The sequence below is a fragment of the Ambystoma mexicanum genome, chromosome 7p (assembly GCF_040938575.1).
Source record: "Ambystoma mexicanum isolate Mex_15411 chromosome 7p, UKY_AmexF1_1, whole genome shotgun sequence".
Taxonomy (NCBI): domain Eukaryota; kingdom Metazoa; phylum Chordata; class Amphibia; order Caudata; family Ambystomatidae; genus Ambystoma; species Ambystoma mexicanum.
The window spans coordinates 587,200,669-587,220,413 of record NC_090939.1 but is presented as its reverse complement, the minus strand read 5'-3'; the positions used below and the strand labels follow the sequence as shown (position 1 = coordinate 587,220,413).

Genomic DNA, 19,745 nt, shown 5'->3' with positions numbered 1-19,745 from the left:
TCGCATTTCGTGATACCTATGGTCCTCATTAGCCCTGATAATCCGGATCGATTACATGCAATTGAAGCTTACGTCGACAGCGGTGCCATCGGCAATTATGTGGATCATGAAATGGTTTTGAGGATGAATCTAACTCTTTGTCCCAAGGCTGTAAAGGACGTCATTACTACGGTGGATGGTACGGAGATAGCCTCCGGGCCAGTAACGCATACCACTCAAGAGGTGATGCTAGTAAGTCAAGATGGACACCATGAGAAGATCGTGTTCGATGTGATCAAGGCCCCTCAGTTTCAGATTATTCTAGGAATACCTTGGTTAGAGAAATACAATCCTCTGATCGATTGGCGAGCAAGAACGGTCCAGTTTCCAGAATGTGTCTCTACTTGTCACCCTCCACCTGGTGTTGCACTGGCCGCAATTTCTTCAGAGACTCCCCAGTTACCTCCCGAATACCTAGAATACCAAGATGTTTTCCGGAAGGATCAGGCTAACTCTCTACCTCCTCATAGGTCTTATGACTGCCAGATAGACCTGATACCTGGATCTACTCCTCCTTGTAGTAGAATTTATGCCCTCACCGAGCCTGAGAACCTTCACCTTCGACAATACCTGGATCAATACCTGGCAAATGGGTTTATTCGTCCTTCCAAGTCACCTGCTTCTTCAGCTTTGTTCTTCGTTCCAAAAAAGGAAGGAGACCTTAGAACTTGTATCGATTATCGCTCCCTGAACCAGATCACCGTTAAGAATAGATATCCGTTACCTTTGATCCCTGAACTCCTGGACCAAGTCAGAAAAGCATGCATATATACAAAGCTGGATCTTAGAGGCGCTTACCACTTGGTACGAGTAAAAGAGGGCGATGAATGGAAGACGGCCTTCCGCACCAAGTATGGGCTATTTGAATATCAGGTCATGCCCTTCGGACTTTGCAATGCCCCGGCCGCCTTTCAATATTTTATGAACGATGTCCTCAGAGAGCTCATAGATGTATGTGTTGTTGTTTACATTGACGACATCCTCGTTTATTCTTCATCGGAATCTGAACATCGGAAACACGTGAAAATGGTCCTCGAAAGATTGCGTCAACACAAACTTTTCGCTAAGTTGGAAAAATGTGTTTTCAACGTGACTGAAGTTGAATTCTTGGGATTCATATTATCACCTGGCGGAGTGCGTATGGATTCAAAGAAGGTCGATGCAGTTCTCAAATGGCCATCACCATCCTCCGTAAAAGGTGTGCAAAGCATGTTAGGCTTCGCTAACTTTTACCGCAGGTTTATCCCCGAATTCTCTCGAATAGTCCAGCCCATCACTGCCTTGTTAAAGAAAAACAAACGTTTTGAATGGTCTACCGAGGCGGAACAAGCTTTCCAGGATTTGAAGACTAAATTTATCTCTGCACCAATCTTAAAACACCCTCGCCCCGAACTCCCCTACATCGTGGAAACTGATGCTTCAAGCCTTGCCATGGGGGCAGTTCTATCACAAAAGGACCCGGTAACCAATCAGTTGCATCCCGTGGCATTTTGGTCCCGCAAATTCTCGCCTCCTGAAATCAATTACACGATTACTGACAAGGAACTTCTGGCTATCAAGTCTGCCTTTAAGGCTTGGCGGCATTATCTGCTGGGGGCCCGACACACCGTTACTGTGATTACGGATCACCGAAACCTGCAATATTTGAAGACCGCAAAAGCCCAATCCTCTAGACAACTCCGTTGGGCATTATTCTTTGCCGAGTTTGACTTCATAATTACCTATCGACCTGGTACAAAGAACGGTAAAGCCGATGCCCTTTCTCGGATGGGAGTGGAAGAACACTTGGTCAACCCTAAACCTGTACCAATCATTCCCGAACAAAGAATTCTGGGTGTAATCGCCACAGAATCCATAGAGGAAGTTAAGGATAAAGCCAGGCAACTTGTAACTCCAGCAGACATACAGAATTGGCATCTGCAGGGAAAGGACTTTGCAGTAAAGGACAACTTATTGTATTTCCAAGAACGATTATACCTACCCAGCACAGATTTACAGAAAAAAGTAATCTCTTGTTATCACGACTCTTTAATGGAAGGTCATCCCGGTATAGCCAAGACCTCAGAAAAGATCAAGCGCTACTTCTGGTGGCCGTCTTGGAAAAAAGATATCAGAGACTTTATAATGTCCTGTGGAGTATGCGCCCAAAACAAGAGTCAAAAGGAAAGACCAGCAGGCCTCTTACGCCCTATTGACATCCCACCTCGCCCTTGGCATACGCTTTCTATGGACTTCATCACCGATCTACCTCCATGCTCCGGATACAATACGATTCTAGTAATCGTGGACTTATTCTCCAAGATGGCGCATTTCATTCCGCTCAAAGGCTTGCCAACAGCAGCAACTCTGGCCCGAGAATTTCTCGAAAACATCGTCCGACTGCACGGTTTTCCTTCGGTTCTAATTTCGGATCGAGGTAGTCAATTTATTTCTCATTTTTGGCGAAGTTGCTGTCGGTCGGCTCAAATTGATGTGAGACTATCGACCAGTCACCACCCTCAGACCGACGGACAAACCGAGAGGACCAATCAAACTCTGGAACAGTATTTACGCTGCATGCTGCAACAAACTGAAAAAACTTGGAAAGATATCCTTTGGATAGCCGAGTATGCCTACAATAACTCTGTCCATTCGGGAACTGGGAAAACCCCGTTTTTTCTTTTGTACGGCAGTCACCCTCGAACCTCGGAGTTGGATCCCCTCCAAGATCTTGAAACACCAGCAGTAGACTACCTGCATTCTACAATCACCCAAGCCTTTAAGGAAGCTGTTTCTCACCTTCAAAGGGCTAAAGAACAATACAAGAAAGGAGCAGATCAACATCGGAAGGAAGCCCCTCACTATCAAGTAGGGGATCAAGTCTGGTTATCCACCAAATATCTATCTCTAAAAGGGCCACGCACATTCAACCCAAGATACCTTGGTCCCTATTCCATCACTACCATAGTAAACCCAGTAGCGGTCAAGTTGGACTTGCCCCCGCACATGAAGATACATCCGGTCTTCCACGTCTCTCTATTAAAACCCGTGCAACCTCAAACCCGACTAACCAAATCTCCAAAACCTATCCTAGTGGATGGAGAACTCGAGTCTGAAGTCAAAAGCATTCTGGACTCCAAGATCTCCAAATCTAAACTATTCTACCTAATTGACTGGAAAGGCTACGGCCCCCAAGAGAGATCCTGGGAACCTGCTGAATATGTCCACGCTCCTCGCCTAATCAAAAGATTTCACCGAACATTTCCTGACAAGCCAAAACCCCCGGAGAAGCCCGGTTTGGGAGGGGCCTTGAGGGGGGGTACTGTCATGATCTCTGCTTCCAAAAGGTCAGGGTTTTCCCAACTCCCTTGGAAGCAGATCCATAACCCAGGTTCCGAGTGCCAACCAGTCCCAATTGGGACCTTTTGGACCCAGTCCTGGCGCCAGTGGCACCAGGCTCATAAATATGCCCAGTCCCAGCGCTGGAAGCGCCGGGCTCATAATGCTTGGGTGGACTTACCTTCAGCAGACCATGCTGCTTACTTGCCTGCCAGTTGAGCCTCTGATCCTCTTCTGTTTGGAACTACTTTTCCTGTTGGGTGGGGCTGGAGCCACTCCCTAGATTCAGAACACTGGAACTCTTCTGGAAGGCAGGAACTCTTTTCTTACCAGGAACTCTTTTCTTACTTAGGCGTGGCTGTGGAAGGAGACACCTAAGCACTACAGGAGGCTATTTAAACCACACCCGGTGGATGAATCTTGCTTTGCGTTATTCTGCAACCTCTGCAGCAGAACGCTCATCGTGTCTTCTGCATCCGGTCCTGGGCCTAAGGAAAAAGGCTTACCATCCTGAATCCAGTCTTCAGCAACACCTATAAAGACAAGAAAGAACAGGTTAGCATTCCGGCATCTGAAAGGCAAAGGCTTACCATCCTGAATCCAGTCTTCAGCAACACCTATAAAGACAAGAAAGAACAGGTTAGCATTCCGGCATCTGAAAGGCAAGTTTACCAACTCTTCGCACGCTCCGGAGGCCTTCGGCGCTGCATCCCGCATCTGAAAGACAAAACAAGGTGCGTTTAAAGACATTGGGGAACTTTAATACTCACGTGCCATTACTCCTTTCCACATCTAATCCAGTGGGTATTCCGGCACCCTGCAGCCGCTCCGAACTCGTACCTGCAAAATAAAAAGACAGTTAGAGCGCATAGTGAAGCAGGCAACAAGCGCTTACTTACGTGCTTCCAGGCGCTTCTATTCATCACACGGGCTCCATCTTCAACTCACTTTAGCCCGTCATCCGCCATCGCCGGAACCCTGCAAAACAAGAGACATCATTACTAAAGACTTTAAAGACATTTGAATGACTCGAAACTTACCGTTCGTGCAGTAAACGACGGACAGCAGTCCTCTGAAGTCAAGAGGCCTGCGCTACCTATCCAGTGAAGAAACTGGTTACAGCACCCTGCCCCGAGGCAGATGGAGAGCTCGGCATTCACTTACCTAAGGTGAGAGCGTTAACCTTTGGGGGTCTACAGGAGAGGAGAAGAGGAAAGGGATAGGGACACCCCAATAACCCCAGTTCATTAACCCCATATTTTCTATCTGCAGACATCTTACTCTACACGTCAGGCATACAGTGCACAGAGGTCCAGCCCAAAGAGCCAACCGGGTGCTACACATCACCTTTGAAGATACGGTAGTCGCCCAGTCAAGACCGGCGCCTCTGCGAGAATCAGGTGAGCGTTACACATTTCAATAGTTCTTTTATCATAGCGCTGTTTCAAAAATCAACAGCCACCAAAGTACAATTATGATCAAAGCCTGCAATATCAGTGCAGTTCCTACCTAAATGAATAAATTCACCATAGGGAATACTTTTTTTGCACAAAGGTAGATGGCAGCTGGTCGCATGTAAGGGCAGGTCTGTGTCAGAGGGTTTTTTTGTGCAATGCTGTATGAAATCCTGACCTATCAAGCATCAAAGCTACATCCAGCTAAATGATTTCACTACAACTGTGGCTTTCTGTGAACCTTAGGTTGACCTTGTTAGTATTGATGCTCTTCACGAATGATTGCCAATCACTTTCTGTGCCCTTCCAAATTATAAAAACATTGTCGATGTACCGCCACCAGGAAATAATTTGGGTAGGGAAACTGGACAGAAGCAAACCAGACAAGAAGGTAGCCTCCCACCACCCCATCATTAAGTTGGCATACAATGGGGCAAAGGTACTGCCCATGGTAGTACCCCTCACTTGCCGGAAGAAGGAACTCTCAAATAAGAACACATTATTGGTCAAACAAAAAAAGAACATGTCCAAAATCATGGAGCTGTGACCAAAATGAGTAAGTGATTGAGTATCCAAAAACTATTTACATGCTCCCATTCCCACATTATGATCAATGGAGGTGTACAAGGAAGCAACATCAAGGGTTGCCAAAATAAGCCCATCCTCACATGGTGTATGAGTGATGTGTGGTAAAAATCCCTTGGTGTCCCGTAGATAAGAAGGCAGAACTGAAACAAATGGAAACAAGGCTTTATCAATAAATACAATAATATATTGTACCAGCCCTGTAGTACCGGCCCTGTTGTTATGGTTAAGTTGCTTAACCCATAGGAAGAGCACTTGTTGGGTGGCTTATAACTTTGCTCTTCATGGATGAATCCTTACCAAACTTGCAAAAAAAGTATATGGGAATGTCTGAATTTGTCTGGCAAGTTTGGTTTGGTTTCACCAAGGGGGAGCAAAGTTGTAGGGGTGTCCCAAAATTTCTGTTCTTTCCATAGACGCGATGGAAATATAATGTTGCGAATGTCTACAGCCCAAACCGCTGGACGGATTTGTGGCAGAAGTGGCAGCTTGGTCCCGAAAGCATGCTTTTGTACATTTCGGGTACATCCGTCCAGTAGTTTTCTTAAAAACAGTAGGTAAACAAAAATGGGTGATATCTGAAGGGTATGTTTTGAAGCAGTTCGATTCCTGTTGGTGTATTCTAACTATTTAGCTATTCAAAAGTAGCATTGCAGCATTATGGATGCATTTAGATACCAGTTGGCGTATTCTAACTGTTGATAGTTTTACAGTTCTGAAGGGTATGTTTTGAAGCAGTTTGATTCCTGTTGGTGTATTTCACCTATTTTATATTGAAAATTAACATTGCAGTATTATAGGTGCAGTTAGATACCAGTTGGCGTATTCTAACTGTTGATAGTTTTACAGTTATGTTTTGAAGCAGTTGGATTCCTGTTGGTGTATTCTAACTATTTTGCTATTCAAAGGTATTATTGCAGTACTATGGATGCATTTAGATACCAGTTGGTGTATTCTAACTGGTTATAGTTCTACAGGTCAGTGACTAAACTTGTAGACACTTATAATCAGTACATTCTAAGTACTATGTTTGAAACAACATTACTGTGTGTTCTGCACAGTTATTTCTGTTTGCATTATCCTTGGGTCATTGTGAAAAACATCTATACAGCATTTACAACAACTTGCTACATGTAAATCTGTTGGCGTATTGGAACTGTTTTCCATTTCAAAAACAACATTGCAGTACTATGGGTGCAGTTAGATACCAGTTGGCATATTATAACTGTTAATATTGTTATAGTTCTCAAGGGTATTTTTTGAATCAGTTAGATACCTATTGATGTATTTTAACTATTTTGCTATTCAAAAGTAACATTACATTTTTATGGGTGCATTTGGATACCAGTTGGCGTATTCTAACTGTTAATAATTTTATAGTTCTGAAAGGTATTTTTTGAAGCAGTTCGATACCTGTTGGTGTATTCTAACTAGTTTGCTATTCAAAGGTAGCATTGCAGTAGTATGACTGCAGTTAGATACCGGTTTGCGTATTCTAACTGTTGATAGTTCTATAGGTCAGTCACTAAACTTTGTAGACCCTCATAATCAGTACATTGTAAGTAACAACATTACTATGGGCCTCATGCCAACTGTGCCGGTCCGGTAACAACAGTGCCGGTAATCTTATCGGCACTGTTGAAACTGGACTGGCACAGTACGACTCTGCGGGCGGGTGTCGTCCCGCCCGCCAGCGTCAAACCTGGCAGGCGGAATGGCACCTGTCTGCAGAGTTTCACGGAAGCACCAGCACCTTTATTAACGGCACCTGACTTCCCAGAACACCAAGGTTGAAATCCCCTGGAGTTACAGGCAAGCCAGGCACCAAGTCCAGCGGCAACCCGCCAGTAGCACCAGTAGGGTTACCGCCGGACTTGTAATGAGACCCTGTGTGTTTTGCGGAGTTGTTGTTGCTGTTTCAGTAATCATTGGGTCATTGGGAAAAAAATCTATACAGCATTAAAAAAGTACTACATTTATGTGAATTTACTTTCACAGTATGCTTGTTTGAAGTGTCCAGTACTTAAGGGTATGTCTAAAGTGCACTAATCATTTCACAGGTCAGTGACTAAACCAAGGTTTAAGGAATATTAAGCAGGCATTTGCCAGATTTACTGGTAATCTCGGTTTTAGAGTAATGAAAGGGTTGTTGCATTCAAACCAACCACATTTTTCTTTAATGTATGCAGTATAGTGACCTGCAGTGGTTGTGGCACCAGTGTGGTATATTATGCCTACTGTTGTGAAGGTTTTCTTGCCAAAAGATACTTGTCCATTTGTAAAGCTAGTAAACTTGGAGTTATTTTTGGTACCATCTGCGCTGTATCCTAAAAGTATTAGTATTACATAGTGGCTATGTGAGTTTATGTGAAAGGAAGGTGGAACAATTGTCTGAATGGCAAATAGTGCATAATATGGCATGATTTGCATTTTACACCAGTTGATGAAATGGAATGGATTCACAATTTGGTATAGATGCATACACAAATCGTTCATTAAGGATGTGCTCTTGTGCAACATGGTTGCAGAGACTGCATGTATGTTTCCATGTGTATGAAATCTGGAAGATTTAATTTACAGGTATGTTTTTGGTTTCCATTACTTGCAGTAAGTACATTAGAAATTCTTGTGGATCTTCCTTTGTTTTTATGGTGAATTTGACCATTCCTGCACAGTAGTCCAATTCTTGCCTTATTCCTTAGACACTGTAAGTGTCTGGATTATTCATGGAAATTCTATGAAGGACGAGCATGTGTAAACACAACTGGTGTGAGGCATTCAAGTGAATGTTTTGAACAATTGCTGGCAATTGGAACAGAAGATTGATTGCTACATTTGCATAGCAATTTACACCAGTTGTTTTGGAAAATGTAAATGGGTCTGTGAGTTTTTTCTGTGTGTCATTTGCTGGGCCTCCACTTGTTTTTTGAAGAAGAAATATTTCCCTTTATATCTGGTGATGGATGTGTACTTGCGTTTGAACTAGACAGTTTTGTGGTTATACTACTTGATGGAATAGCAGTTGTTTTTACTTTCTTTGATGGTATTGTTGGGAGATCTCTTATAAATTCTGTTTTCATTGATTTTATTTTCAAAACTTTACCTTTTTCATGAACAGGGTATATATCGAGACGGGGTGTGGAGAGTGCACATAGTCTGTTGTACTCTAGGATGCAAGGAATGTCACCCTTAACTTGGTTTGCATCAAGATTCAAGATTTACTAGAAATAGTCCGGCGAGTGTACATAGACGTGAAAGTATTGCACAACTCATACATTCTTTAAAGACTGTGCTGCCAATGTCAATCAATGCCCGATCTAGGGCTAGACCGTGTGATTTGTGAATAATAAATTCATATGCAAAAGACAGAGAGAATTGCTCTCTGCGTACATACATGTCTTTGAAAAGACGGAATCGTGCTGTTGAGTGTCCTATCCTTTTAATTTCTGAAAGTTTGTCAAAGTGGACGTTGACAAACTGTATGTTGTTGTCATGTGGATACATCTGAAAGCCAACAACTGTACCAATTGCTCCATTGACTAAACCTTGCTCCATGTCAGGGTTATGTTTCAGAATTACTCTGCAGTTTAAACACAACATTAACATTTTCTCCAAACCAGCTGTGTTGGAGATACATTTTTATAAGCTATTTAGTTATGCTGTTGCTTGTTGATACATATGGAGTGTCATGCTCTGCACTTCCAATATTTCTGTGGAGCTAATATGCACTATTGGTTGCATTTCTTTTTTTAACATTGGGCCAAATTACAACATAGGCAGCCGCGGAATGAACGGTGGCGGTAAGGGACCGGCACCGTTCATTCCGTGCTGCCACTTTACGAGGTCTGCAGGGGGTCCCGCTCTGGACGCCTGGCCAGACTAGACGTGCAAAGAGGGACCCACTAGCAGACAAGGATGCTAACAATGGGCCTGTCATTAACGGGCCCATTGTTAGCATCCTCCCCATTCCCATTGAGCCCTATGAGGGCTCAAATGGGAATGGGGATGTACCGGGTCCAGGTCCCGTGAAAGGGAATTACTGGGCCCTCCAAGGTCGGAATGGCCCGGTAAGTCCTCTTTTGTGGGAACCGGTTTGGGGGTAGCAATGCTGCTAAAAATGGCATGGCTACCCCCAAACTCGTAATGAGGCCCATTGTCTCATTAAATTGCATACAGCTTGCAAAGATTGGCATTAAGGACATACATTTTACATGTTTTGCTAATTGTTCCATGACATCAGGAACAGATGTGTCATGCCCATATAGCTCATGGATGAGTCTACTATTTTAGATAGATTGTGCATCTTTAGAAAGAAGTCCAGTCCTAATGCTTTTTAAAATGTTAGCAAAGCTGAGGCCTGCAGACTGATGCATGTTTTGAGTTAGTTCTATGTATTGGAAATGTTGCCAGAGATTTGCATTTCCTATGCTGCCAAGTGTGTTGTGGCACTTTTTGTGTCCTAAGGTTTTAAAAATAGGTTCACCTTTCACTGGTGTTAATTGTAGGAGATCTCCAATATCAATAACAAGTTTTCCTCCAAAAAGTTCTTTGTTGTCCATTTTAAGGACTTCTTGTAATCTGAGGTGAATTGAAGCCAACATTAGGTAGGAAATCATGCTTACCTCATCTATTAGGAGCATTTTCATTTCAGTAGCAACTTCTGTTGATAGTTTGTGGTACTCTAATTTGCTTTGGTGTTCTACTGGAAGAAGCAGTAGTCGGTGTAAAGTAACACCTCCTATGTGTTACTATGCAGCTAAACCTGTGGGGGCTGTTACAACAGCTGAAAGTTTGTTGTTTTTTACCTTTTGTAGGTATGTGCTGATGATTTTAATTAAGAATGTTTTTCCAAAACCAGCTTCACCACTTACATAGAGGATCATAGGTTTATAATTTTGACAGCTACAAGTTTTACTTTCATGCTTCAAACCATGTTCTATTTCTTTAGTCACGTCTAGGAAAATGCTCAGTTGCTCATCATTTAGCTGTGATTTAGCTGTGATTTCTTCTGATTGCTCATATTCATACATGGTGTTCTCTTCTTCAGTCATGGCTAATTCTGCTTCGTTTACAATGAGTTGCTCTCCAAGTGGTTCTTGGCTTCCTGTAACAGAAGGTTGACTGCCTTCAGGAGTGTCTTCATTTAGTTGTGCTTGAACTTCTTCTTCTTGTTGGCGTTCATTGCCCACCATGTTTTTGTATTGCTTGGAATTGACATTTGTTATACTGCTTTCATTTGAATTGAATGCAGCTTCAAATGAGTCATGGTTGCCTAATAAATCCTCCTCTTTTCTCAATGGTTTAAAAGGTTGCAGTAGGGCCATGTAGTAAAGTTCTCTATGTTGAGAAGTTTTAAAGTATAACTTCATATGATTAATTAAGCAGGGTTTGGTAAGTTTGACATGGCTCCCTTCACAAGCTGTAACCATGTATTTTCCACATTTTTCATCTGATTTCGTAAGAGAAATTTTGGGCAATGTGGAACAGGCACATGTTTTAGAAATCAGTACTTCTGTTTGGGTAGTATGCATCTAATACATTGGTTTTCCAAATGTCCTGGCCGTTTGGATTCATTTTTGGCTATTTCGATGTCTTGATAGGATTTCAGAACTCTTTTCCTAGATGCAGCTGGACCAAGGCTTAGCCAGACTATGGGCCTCATTACACGTTATGCGGTAAGGGATTACCGGCACCGGTAAGGGCACCGGTGCCGGTAATCCCTTACCGCCCTACTACGAGGTCCCTCAGCGGGTCCCATCCTTAACGTGTGGTCAGACCACTGAGGGACTTCAGAGAAATTAACGGTACCGCTAATAGTGGTACCGTTATTTGCTCCTTCCCCATTCCCATTTGAGCCCTATGGGGGCTCAAATGGGAATGGGGAATGGTAATTGGCATGGGGGCTTACCGGGTCCTCCAGGGTCGGAATGACCTGGTAAGTCCCCATACCGCCTACCCAGACCCAGAAGGCGGTAGGGGGTAGCCATGGTGCTAATAACACCATGGTTACCTCCTACTGTGTAATGAGGCTATGTGTTTGGTTTTGCCTTATAAGGCTTTGCCTGTTAAACAGTCTGCAAGTTCATAGCATCCACATTCTCTATGGGAGAGCATTTTTATGCTAAAGCTGTACAATGGTTGTGACAGTGTTTTGTCAGATGATATGTCATCCCAGAGGTGTGTTAGCTATGTTTTCCAGATTTGGTTAAGTAGGCTGTGACATATCTTGCAACAGCAGTGGATTTGGCTGCAATATATTGTATTGCATTGAAATCATTGATGCACTTTGAAGCTTTGTTTCTTTTAATGCTGTATGTGTTTCTAGGTGATTTGCCTTTCACACTTTATCTAAAAGAAGACATCATTCTGACACAGGCGGTAAGGGGTTAACGGTGCCGGAAAAGGTGCTCGAGCCGTTAACCCCTTACTGCCTCATTACGAGTTCTGCTCGCGGGACCCACTAAGGACGCCTGGTTTTACCAGGCGGCCTTAGCAGGTCCAGCGAGCAGCCCAGCATGCTAAGAACGGGCCGTTATTAACAGGCACATTGTTAGCATGTTCCCCATTCCCATTGAGCCCTATGGGGGCTCACATGGGAAGTGGGATGTACTGGGTTCGGCTTCCCTGAATCGGGAAATTCCGGGCCCTCCAAGGTCGGAATGGCCCAGTAATTCCCCATTCAGGGAACCTGGACCGGATACCCGGTAAGGGGGTAGCCATGCCGCTAATAGCGGCATGGTTACCTCCTACCTTGTAATGACCCCCATGGAGCTGTTTACTTGTCTGCTTGCTGATACTGGTCTAGGGAAATCAAAGGGAAATCAAAGCGACATTTGGTGTAGTATTTACCTTTTTTATATCTGCCATGGCAGCATTTGACACACTTATGTTTTTGGAAGCGTAAAATGTGTGGAAGTAGCTCAGTATGTGTAGTTTCTGAAGGGATGTCACAGGTTATTTATTTGTGAATAAACTGCAAAACTGTCATGCCCACATTTATCCAAGTTAATGGTGTACAATGCCAGTAAGATAGCTCAGCGGGTTGAGTGCTCTCTGCTGTGATCTGAGCGAGATCTGCAGGTCGCAGATTCGAATCCCAGCAAGGCCAACTAAGCCTTTCATCATTGCGAGGTCGATATATGAGTACCAATTTCGGTTAGGTGATATTGTATGTAAATATGTGCTCTGTAAAGCGCTATATAAATAACACATCGTTATCATATTTTCCCTCTTTTTCTGTAGGGAAGAGTAGAGGAAAGGCTTGTGCTTCTATGCTTTTCTCCCATATGCTGATTGGAGATCCTTTGGTTTGACGCATTGGATATGTTTCTAATGCATCGTCTATGGTGTATTTGGAGTGTAGTGGGTGAATTCTATACTGGTCTAAAATGTGGATACAAGTTCAAATTGGCCAGTTGGTGATGACTCCTGTGGGTGGTTTCCCTTAAGTTCTGTTCAATGTTTATATCTTCGTAGTAGTAGTCATTGTTTTCTTTTAGATATTGTATAGCTTTTCTAATTTTGTTTAAGTCTACTTGTTGTTGCCAAATTTGTTTGTCTTTTGTTGGTACACCATTAACTTGGATAATCTATTGGCCCTCGCACTCTTAGAGTTTCTAAATTTTCATTAAGATGTAATGGCAAATATACTATTTTACCACAAATGCCTTTTAGTAATTCAGAAGGAGGCAATTTGGCTGTTTTGGTTTGAAGGCTTATTATAGCTTGAAATGGGTGTACTGTTATTTATTCAAACAAACACATACAATCAATTAGGAAAGAGATAGGGGCCCTCATTACGATACTGGCGCTAAACTATGGCGCTATTAGCACCATGGTTGGTGCCGGTATCGTAACGAGTCCGCCAATGTTCAATGGGGAATTACCACCCCATTCCAAGGTTGGCGGGGCGGTAATTCCCCATTGAACATTGGCCCTTCCCCATTCCCATTTTTGCCCCATAGGGCTCAATGGGACTGGGGAAGGCGCTAAGTACGGTACCGTAAAATGCGGTACCGTACTTAGCACCAAGGTCCCTTTGCGGGTCCCTACTTTAACGGCTGGTCTAGACCAGCCGTTCAGGTCGGGTCCCGCATAGGGACCTCGTAGTAAGGCGCTAAGTATTTAACGGCACCACAGCCTTTTACGATGGCCAGGGTATCAGAATGGGAGACATACATGGTAGAATACATTTTTTAAACCAGAAAACGTGATGTCATTTGTTAAGATGTCACTAAAACATGGTTTTCTTTTTAACAGTACATAGTGGGAATGAGGAAAGTGGACCAGAATTACAATTAAATGAACCTGAAGATGGGCACGGACCGCACCTATCTGCAAATGCACAAAATGAACGGATAATGTTATCTGCAAAAATGGATGAACTAAATTATAATTTTATACAGTTGATGATGTTAGTTAAAAATAATGTGAAGGAAAACATACAATATCACTGCCCACCTTGTACCTGTGCCCATTCACCCTGTCCCAACCAATCATCCCCATCAAATTCCATAAATGAAAGATGCTATGATGAAACCTCAATCCCTTCCTCCCCTCATGCACAGGTGTGAAATTGGTGGGCACAACGCCAAAGGATACTTTAGGACTTTGTGTCCGTCCTCGTATGCCATCTCCACTCTACACCTACTAATATGCCAATGGGTTTGCCTCATTTGGTCCACCAAAACGGATATGACAATTTTAAATCGATCATCAAACTGGGAAAGGGTGTGGCACCTCTTTCTTAAACCTGCTCACCTAAAGTCTTTCGTGAACGCAGGGGAAGAATGACTCCATTGCTGAGATGCTGTCCTTCATTTCCTGGTGGAGGTTATAAACTACTTTATTGATTATGCATCACATTCTAGTCATCAGCATTTGGTTACCTGTCTCAGGAAGGACTTACTGCTGAAATGGTGTTACGTAAAGGTTTGGTAACATAACGTGCATTTGTGAAAACATTCAAAGGACCAGATTAGTCACATGCTGTTCATTAACTATTACTCAGATGCACACGTCATGAACAAGTAGTACCGTTCACCATATGCTTAGAGACATGACTCAAAACCTCTCTTCTTTTTTGTTTCAGGAATGCGATCGAAGAGAACAAACGGTTGTATGCCCTTTATGACACAAGGTGAGTATACCTTGTGACATATACAAAAACCTTTGCAATTGTATTCTGATCATAATTCCTGTGTTGGATTGACAATTCGAACTGGAATGCATGCCTTTTTGTTTCCATTGTTTGAACTGGAATCAAAGTTTAAGTGTGTGTATATAAAAAAGCAATACTTGTATCGCGATTCATATACTTTATTGGGGAGGAGACCTCTGGCACACCAGCTCAGACCAGATATTGCACTTAAAAAATGATGATATAGCATTAAGTCTAGCATGCATCCTCTAGTCCTCACAATTCCCCCAGTGCACCAAACAGCTAACGCCCTCCCAGACATCAACTAGTGCAGTGGAAGCAGAGCATATGGAATTTGGGATATCTGGTGGGTACTGTGAAAATGGAAGAGCAAGGATTATGTGGCTAATGTAAGAAAAGGTTGCTAGTAGTAGCTCTGACTTACTCTTGACTTATTACTATTCGATTCACAGCACTTATCCCAAATAGCATATGCAGTGCTTCCATTGAGGAAATCTGCCAGAATCATAATTTATTCCTGGAAAGAGGCGAACAAGTCAGGAATAACTGCATACTATGAACAACTTTCTTAGGAATCAACCTCTCACAAGAAGTATAGTGGTACTACTGCTAGCATCTTTGCACATCAGCTCTTAAGAATAGTGAAATTACCATGACATGGTTTCTTGAATTTCCTTTGTTTCCTTCTGTTCCTCCTTCCTAATTTGTTGGGACTAATTACACAGAATGGATATGGTAATTCAATCTTCCAAAGAGCAAAGTGGGGCAGAAAACAGAGAAAGAAAAAATGGGAATATATTAGGCCTGATTCAGGGAAGTGATTTATAATGGTGCAATCCCATAGGAAATCGTTATTTGAATCAGGCCCATTGTGTAAAAGCCCAAAGCCTCAGAAGAACTATGCAAAATGCAAAGCCTCTATGCAGAGTAGAGAAATTATGAGGGTAGAGGCTACAGATGCCCATTAAATAATTCACATTCACATGTATTAAGGGTGCATGTGAGGAAATGCCATCTGGCAAGGGTGTAGAAGCCCTGGCTTTTTTGGACTTAGATACATTTATAACATGATGTGGTTAATTCCATATCAGAAGGGGTGGTTTGCTATCAAGACATTTATTTAATTTAGCTACATGCCAATCGCATAGTGACACATGCACCCTTCTGCATCAGTCTCCTGATCTTCCAGTGGCATAGAGCATGGTCATAGGTCACAGTTGCCCTTTTGACAGCTGCTCACACAACAGAGACATTGCAAAACAGAGGCTGCATTTAAAATCTGTGCCTCTGTTTGTTTCAAAACTACATAAATGTGAGGATTGATCATCCTGGTTACAGTTTAATCTTTAAAAATGAGCCATATCTGAGTTAAGGTATGGTGGCTTGTAATTTACATTATTATTAAAGCCACACCTGATTTTATCATACATATGTCAACCCTGTGAGTCCACATCAGCCAAGGGCAGGTTGTGTGTATCTCTCTAGACTGGCTATCTTTGCTGAATCCAGAACAATAGCCAGTGGGAGCTGCCTCTGTTTTGATCCTTTGTGAGGTCAGGTATCACTGCTCTCCAGCAGGACAGCCCCTCAGCAGGAGCTGCCCTGGGAAACCAGAATTAATGGGAATACCCCAAACAAAATAACTAGCCTTGCACCAGGGAGTTGCATACCAAAGGGCCTTTGATGCTATGGGTCTCAGAAGGGGATGGAGTTAGTGCAGTCAGGGGTATTCAGCACTGTTGGGGATGGATTACACCATCTTGTCTCTCTCAGTACTTCCTCTTCCTTCTTGACCACTGCACTTCCTTTAGCACAAAGCACATTGGGTAGGATGCAGGAAGGCAGGGACCACTTGTCACAAGGGCAGGGATTGGACCCCTTAAAGCAGACTTGTATTTATTCAATCCCCTGTGGATATTTGCCTATAAAGAGGGTATCACCCAATCTTTCTTTGATTCATTACTGTAATGCAAGAATGAATTCTTTCTGGACCTCTTTGGAGAGAGGTGATCTTTCCAGGGCCCTCCATCAGTGAGATGAAGATTTAGTGTTCCAGGGCAGAGGCCACCTCTGCTCCCTAACCACTCCCAGGGCATAGTGGGAGTGACCTACTGCTGGAGCAAGACTTGTCACTCAGCCAGCTACACCGGTATCCAAGACCTTGCTGGGGTTGAAGGAGCCATGCCGGTGTTTGCCAGCCTCCACTGGATTGGGATAATGGGAAAAAAGACTCATCTTGTCCATGAGCCACTGGATTGGGATTTACGGCAACTGAAGAAGCCAAGAAGCTGGTCTCCTGCATTACTACCACTTGAACTGCATCAAACCATCATTGAGTGCTTTTGAATGTATTTGAACCAATGGAATCTGAGGTGCTGCCTGCTGCACTTCTTCGAGCTCTTTGCACCACTATTGTGCATTAGTCGAACAAGATCACTGCCACTTTGTGCCAAGCAGAGTACATCACCTGTTTGGCTCGAATAACCTGCTCACAACTACATACAAACCCCGAGCCACCACCTCTTTGAACCATGCATTGGATCACCAAGGTCACTGCAATCAACCGATGGACCTTGAACCACTGGAATATCGTGTCACTCATTGACCCTAACCAGCGGTCGCAACCGTCTCAAACTGACTCCACACTCAAACTAAACCTGGTAAGCCATTCGAACTGCACAAATCGAATACCGCACTTGAGCCGCATCGAGCTCCTTCTTTGAACCAAAAAGATGACAGTTCATCATTTGAATCAGCATGACTCGTTGCTCCTGAACCTGGTTCAGCCCACACCAATGTAAAGCTCGGAGCATGATTGCTCAATGTTTTAGAACCACCAAACATTGGAGTAAGGTACCTTGAATTGACCCTGTTCACCTGGTCCACCATGGGGCCCATAGAGACTGGTCCTTTTTGCATCTTTCTCCTACAAGACATTTCCCTTTTGAGCTCCTTGTTGCATTTCTTGCCTGTTTCCAGAGTGCTACATCATTACATTCTGCTTTTCTTTACAGGAGTAGGATTGATAGTGTTTTTGACAGTTGAGTGAACAATTGATTTGTGTAACTGAAGTATATATTTGTATAGAACCTCGATTGGGCATTCTTTTATTTTCGAACTGTTGTACTTTTCTGCTTGGGTTTCAACAGACTCACATTCACACCGCTTCTGAGAATGCGGTCTTCCTTCGCCCACATTACCACAAAAGGCAAAGGAGGTATATTTCTTAGCTGCACCTGTTTTTCCTTTTTTTACGTTTATCACTGTTGGTTTGTAGAAGTGTGAGGCAGGTTAGCCACTGTTCATTCTGCAGAGCAACATTGATTTCATCACAGTGCATATGTAGTTTTGTCCATTTAAACATTAATCTAATCTTTTGGCAATCGGCTCAATGATTACTCGTTCGCTGACTTCCCTTCATTCGCCCTCTGTCAACAACTGCATAGCTCACCATAGAATTTCTCTTTAAAATGCATTCCATAGTAGGTGATGGCAATTGCATTTATCAGTCTTTGAGATGTGATGCTTTGGCAAGCATTAATTTTTATCTAGCCAGCAGTGCACCAGTACATACAATTGGACATCATTCCCAGTTGAGTGGAGTTGCAAATTAATTGGTGATAATTTAATTACCACCACTTTTGCCGCTCCTCCAAATCAAGCTGGAGGTAAATCCTCCACCCTTCTGACGAAAATAGGCAAAATTGTCATAATTACTACTGGCGGTAATTCTGACGAAATCCTTGTAGAGTCCTATGGACTCCAAACAATGGGGACTTACACATAAGGACCAAGCTATGGTAACAGTAAATCTGTTTGGTGGTAGTTCGGTGGAATTACCAGAAAACTACCGCCAAACTCGTAATGAGGTCCATTGTCTGGGGCTAAGGGAGATAATGATGGCAGGTTCAGACAGGCTTTCAGATTCTCCACTGAACTGTCCATTGGGTGCATCTTGGCCGTTCTCTAAGTTGCAGGTTCCCCATTTGACATATCATATGCACTAGTGTCATGTGTGGTACCCATTTCCATACAGAAGAGGGTGTGTGATTAGCTTTATCAATGAACAACAATCATGTGTCGCTGCGACCCCTACCACCCACATATGTACCCATTCATACCTTTCTGCATAACCACCTGTGGAATTCAGTTTTTATATGCTGACACTTGCTAATCCAGTACTGGCACTGGCACATAGCTCTGAAAATGTAACTAAGTTGTGACCTACATCAACCATACTGCAACCACCTGCAGGCCCAGTACACTACACTTAACATCTGCCTGCAGCACACACAACATTGCAGTACTCGAACCCCAAAACATTTTTACCAAAGATCCTCAGTCTTGTTAGCACAACCGCCTCATACTCCAGATTCACCACCCTCATAAAAATGCAGACATCACCAAATCATTCTTCGGTACCACTAATGTTCTATATTTACTCTTTATGTAATCTGAAATGAATCTTATGCTGAGGCGTTGGGCATTCCTGACAAAACGGTCTCTTTCATCCTAATGCACAAGCACTGCCAAAGGCTGACATTTGTGTAGCATTTACAATGTCAATGCCACAATTGTTCATGCAGATGCCTATGGTACTGCCACATTACTTTTTAACACACAAGCACAGTTATATTAGTAATTCTGTTTAACATGGATTTAAAACCTTATCACAACCACAATATGTCTTTTAAAACGTCATCCATCTAGCAGGCTTGTATTGTGACACACGCATCCGTGAGTAGTACATGCTGAAGTGATAGTGGACGAATGTAGCTGCTGCAGAAACACTATCCCTGTGTGATCAGCCTTCATTAGCGCCCAACCGAAAAGACATCCATCCACTTGCCAAAGGACACAACTACATTCTGTACTCATTGACACCTGCGCTCACCAACCAAGCTACAATGCAAAACCACCAACAGCCAGAAATGGACCGGCAAAACCATTCGATAGTTGAAACCACCGTTCCCTGCCCCCGACCTTGCACCGCCGCCTAATCTGTCACTACCCTGTCACTTCCCTGTGTGTCCATGTGAGTTCATTTCCTGGTTGCCAGTGATGAACCACTATGTCTCTATAAACGTGCCACTCTGGCAGACTACAGATGAAATCCTCTTGGGTGGTATTGAATGCATGCTCCCAGCAAGAACGTTGCCAATAGTACCTGCACTGGCAAACGTTTGCAA

At 43.2% G+C, this 19,745-nt stretch overlaps 1 protein-coding gene across 2 annotated transcripts in view; it reads left to right on the top strand.

The window, feature by feature from the left end:
• GABRB3 (gamma-aminobutyric acid type A receptor subunit beta3) overlaps positions 1-19,745 on the top strand; it is a 1,350,469-nt gene that overhangs the window by 616,116 nt on the left and 714,608 nt on the right. For both annotated transcript variants that reach the window (XM_069636590.1, XM_069636591.1), the window contains exon 2: positions 14,488-14,535. In XM_069636590.1, the coding sequence (XP_069492691.1) occupies positions 14,488-14,535 (48 nt within the window). The remainder of the gene's footprint in view (positions 1-14,487; positions 14,536-19,745) is intronic.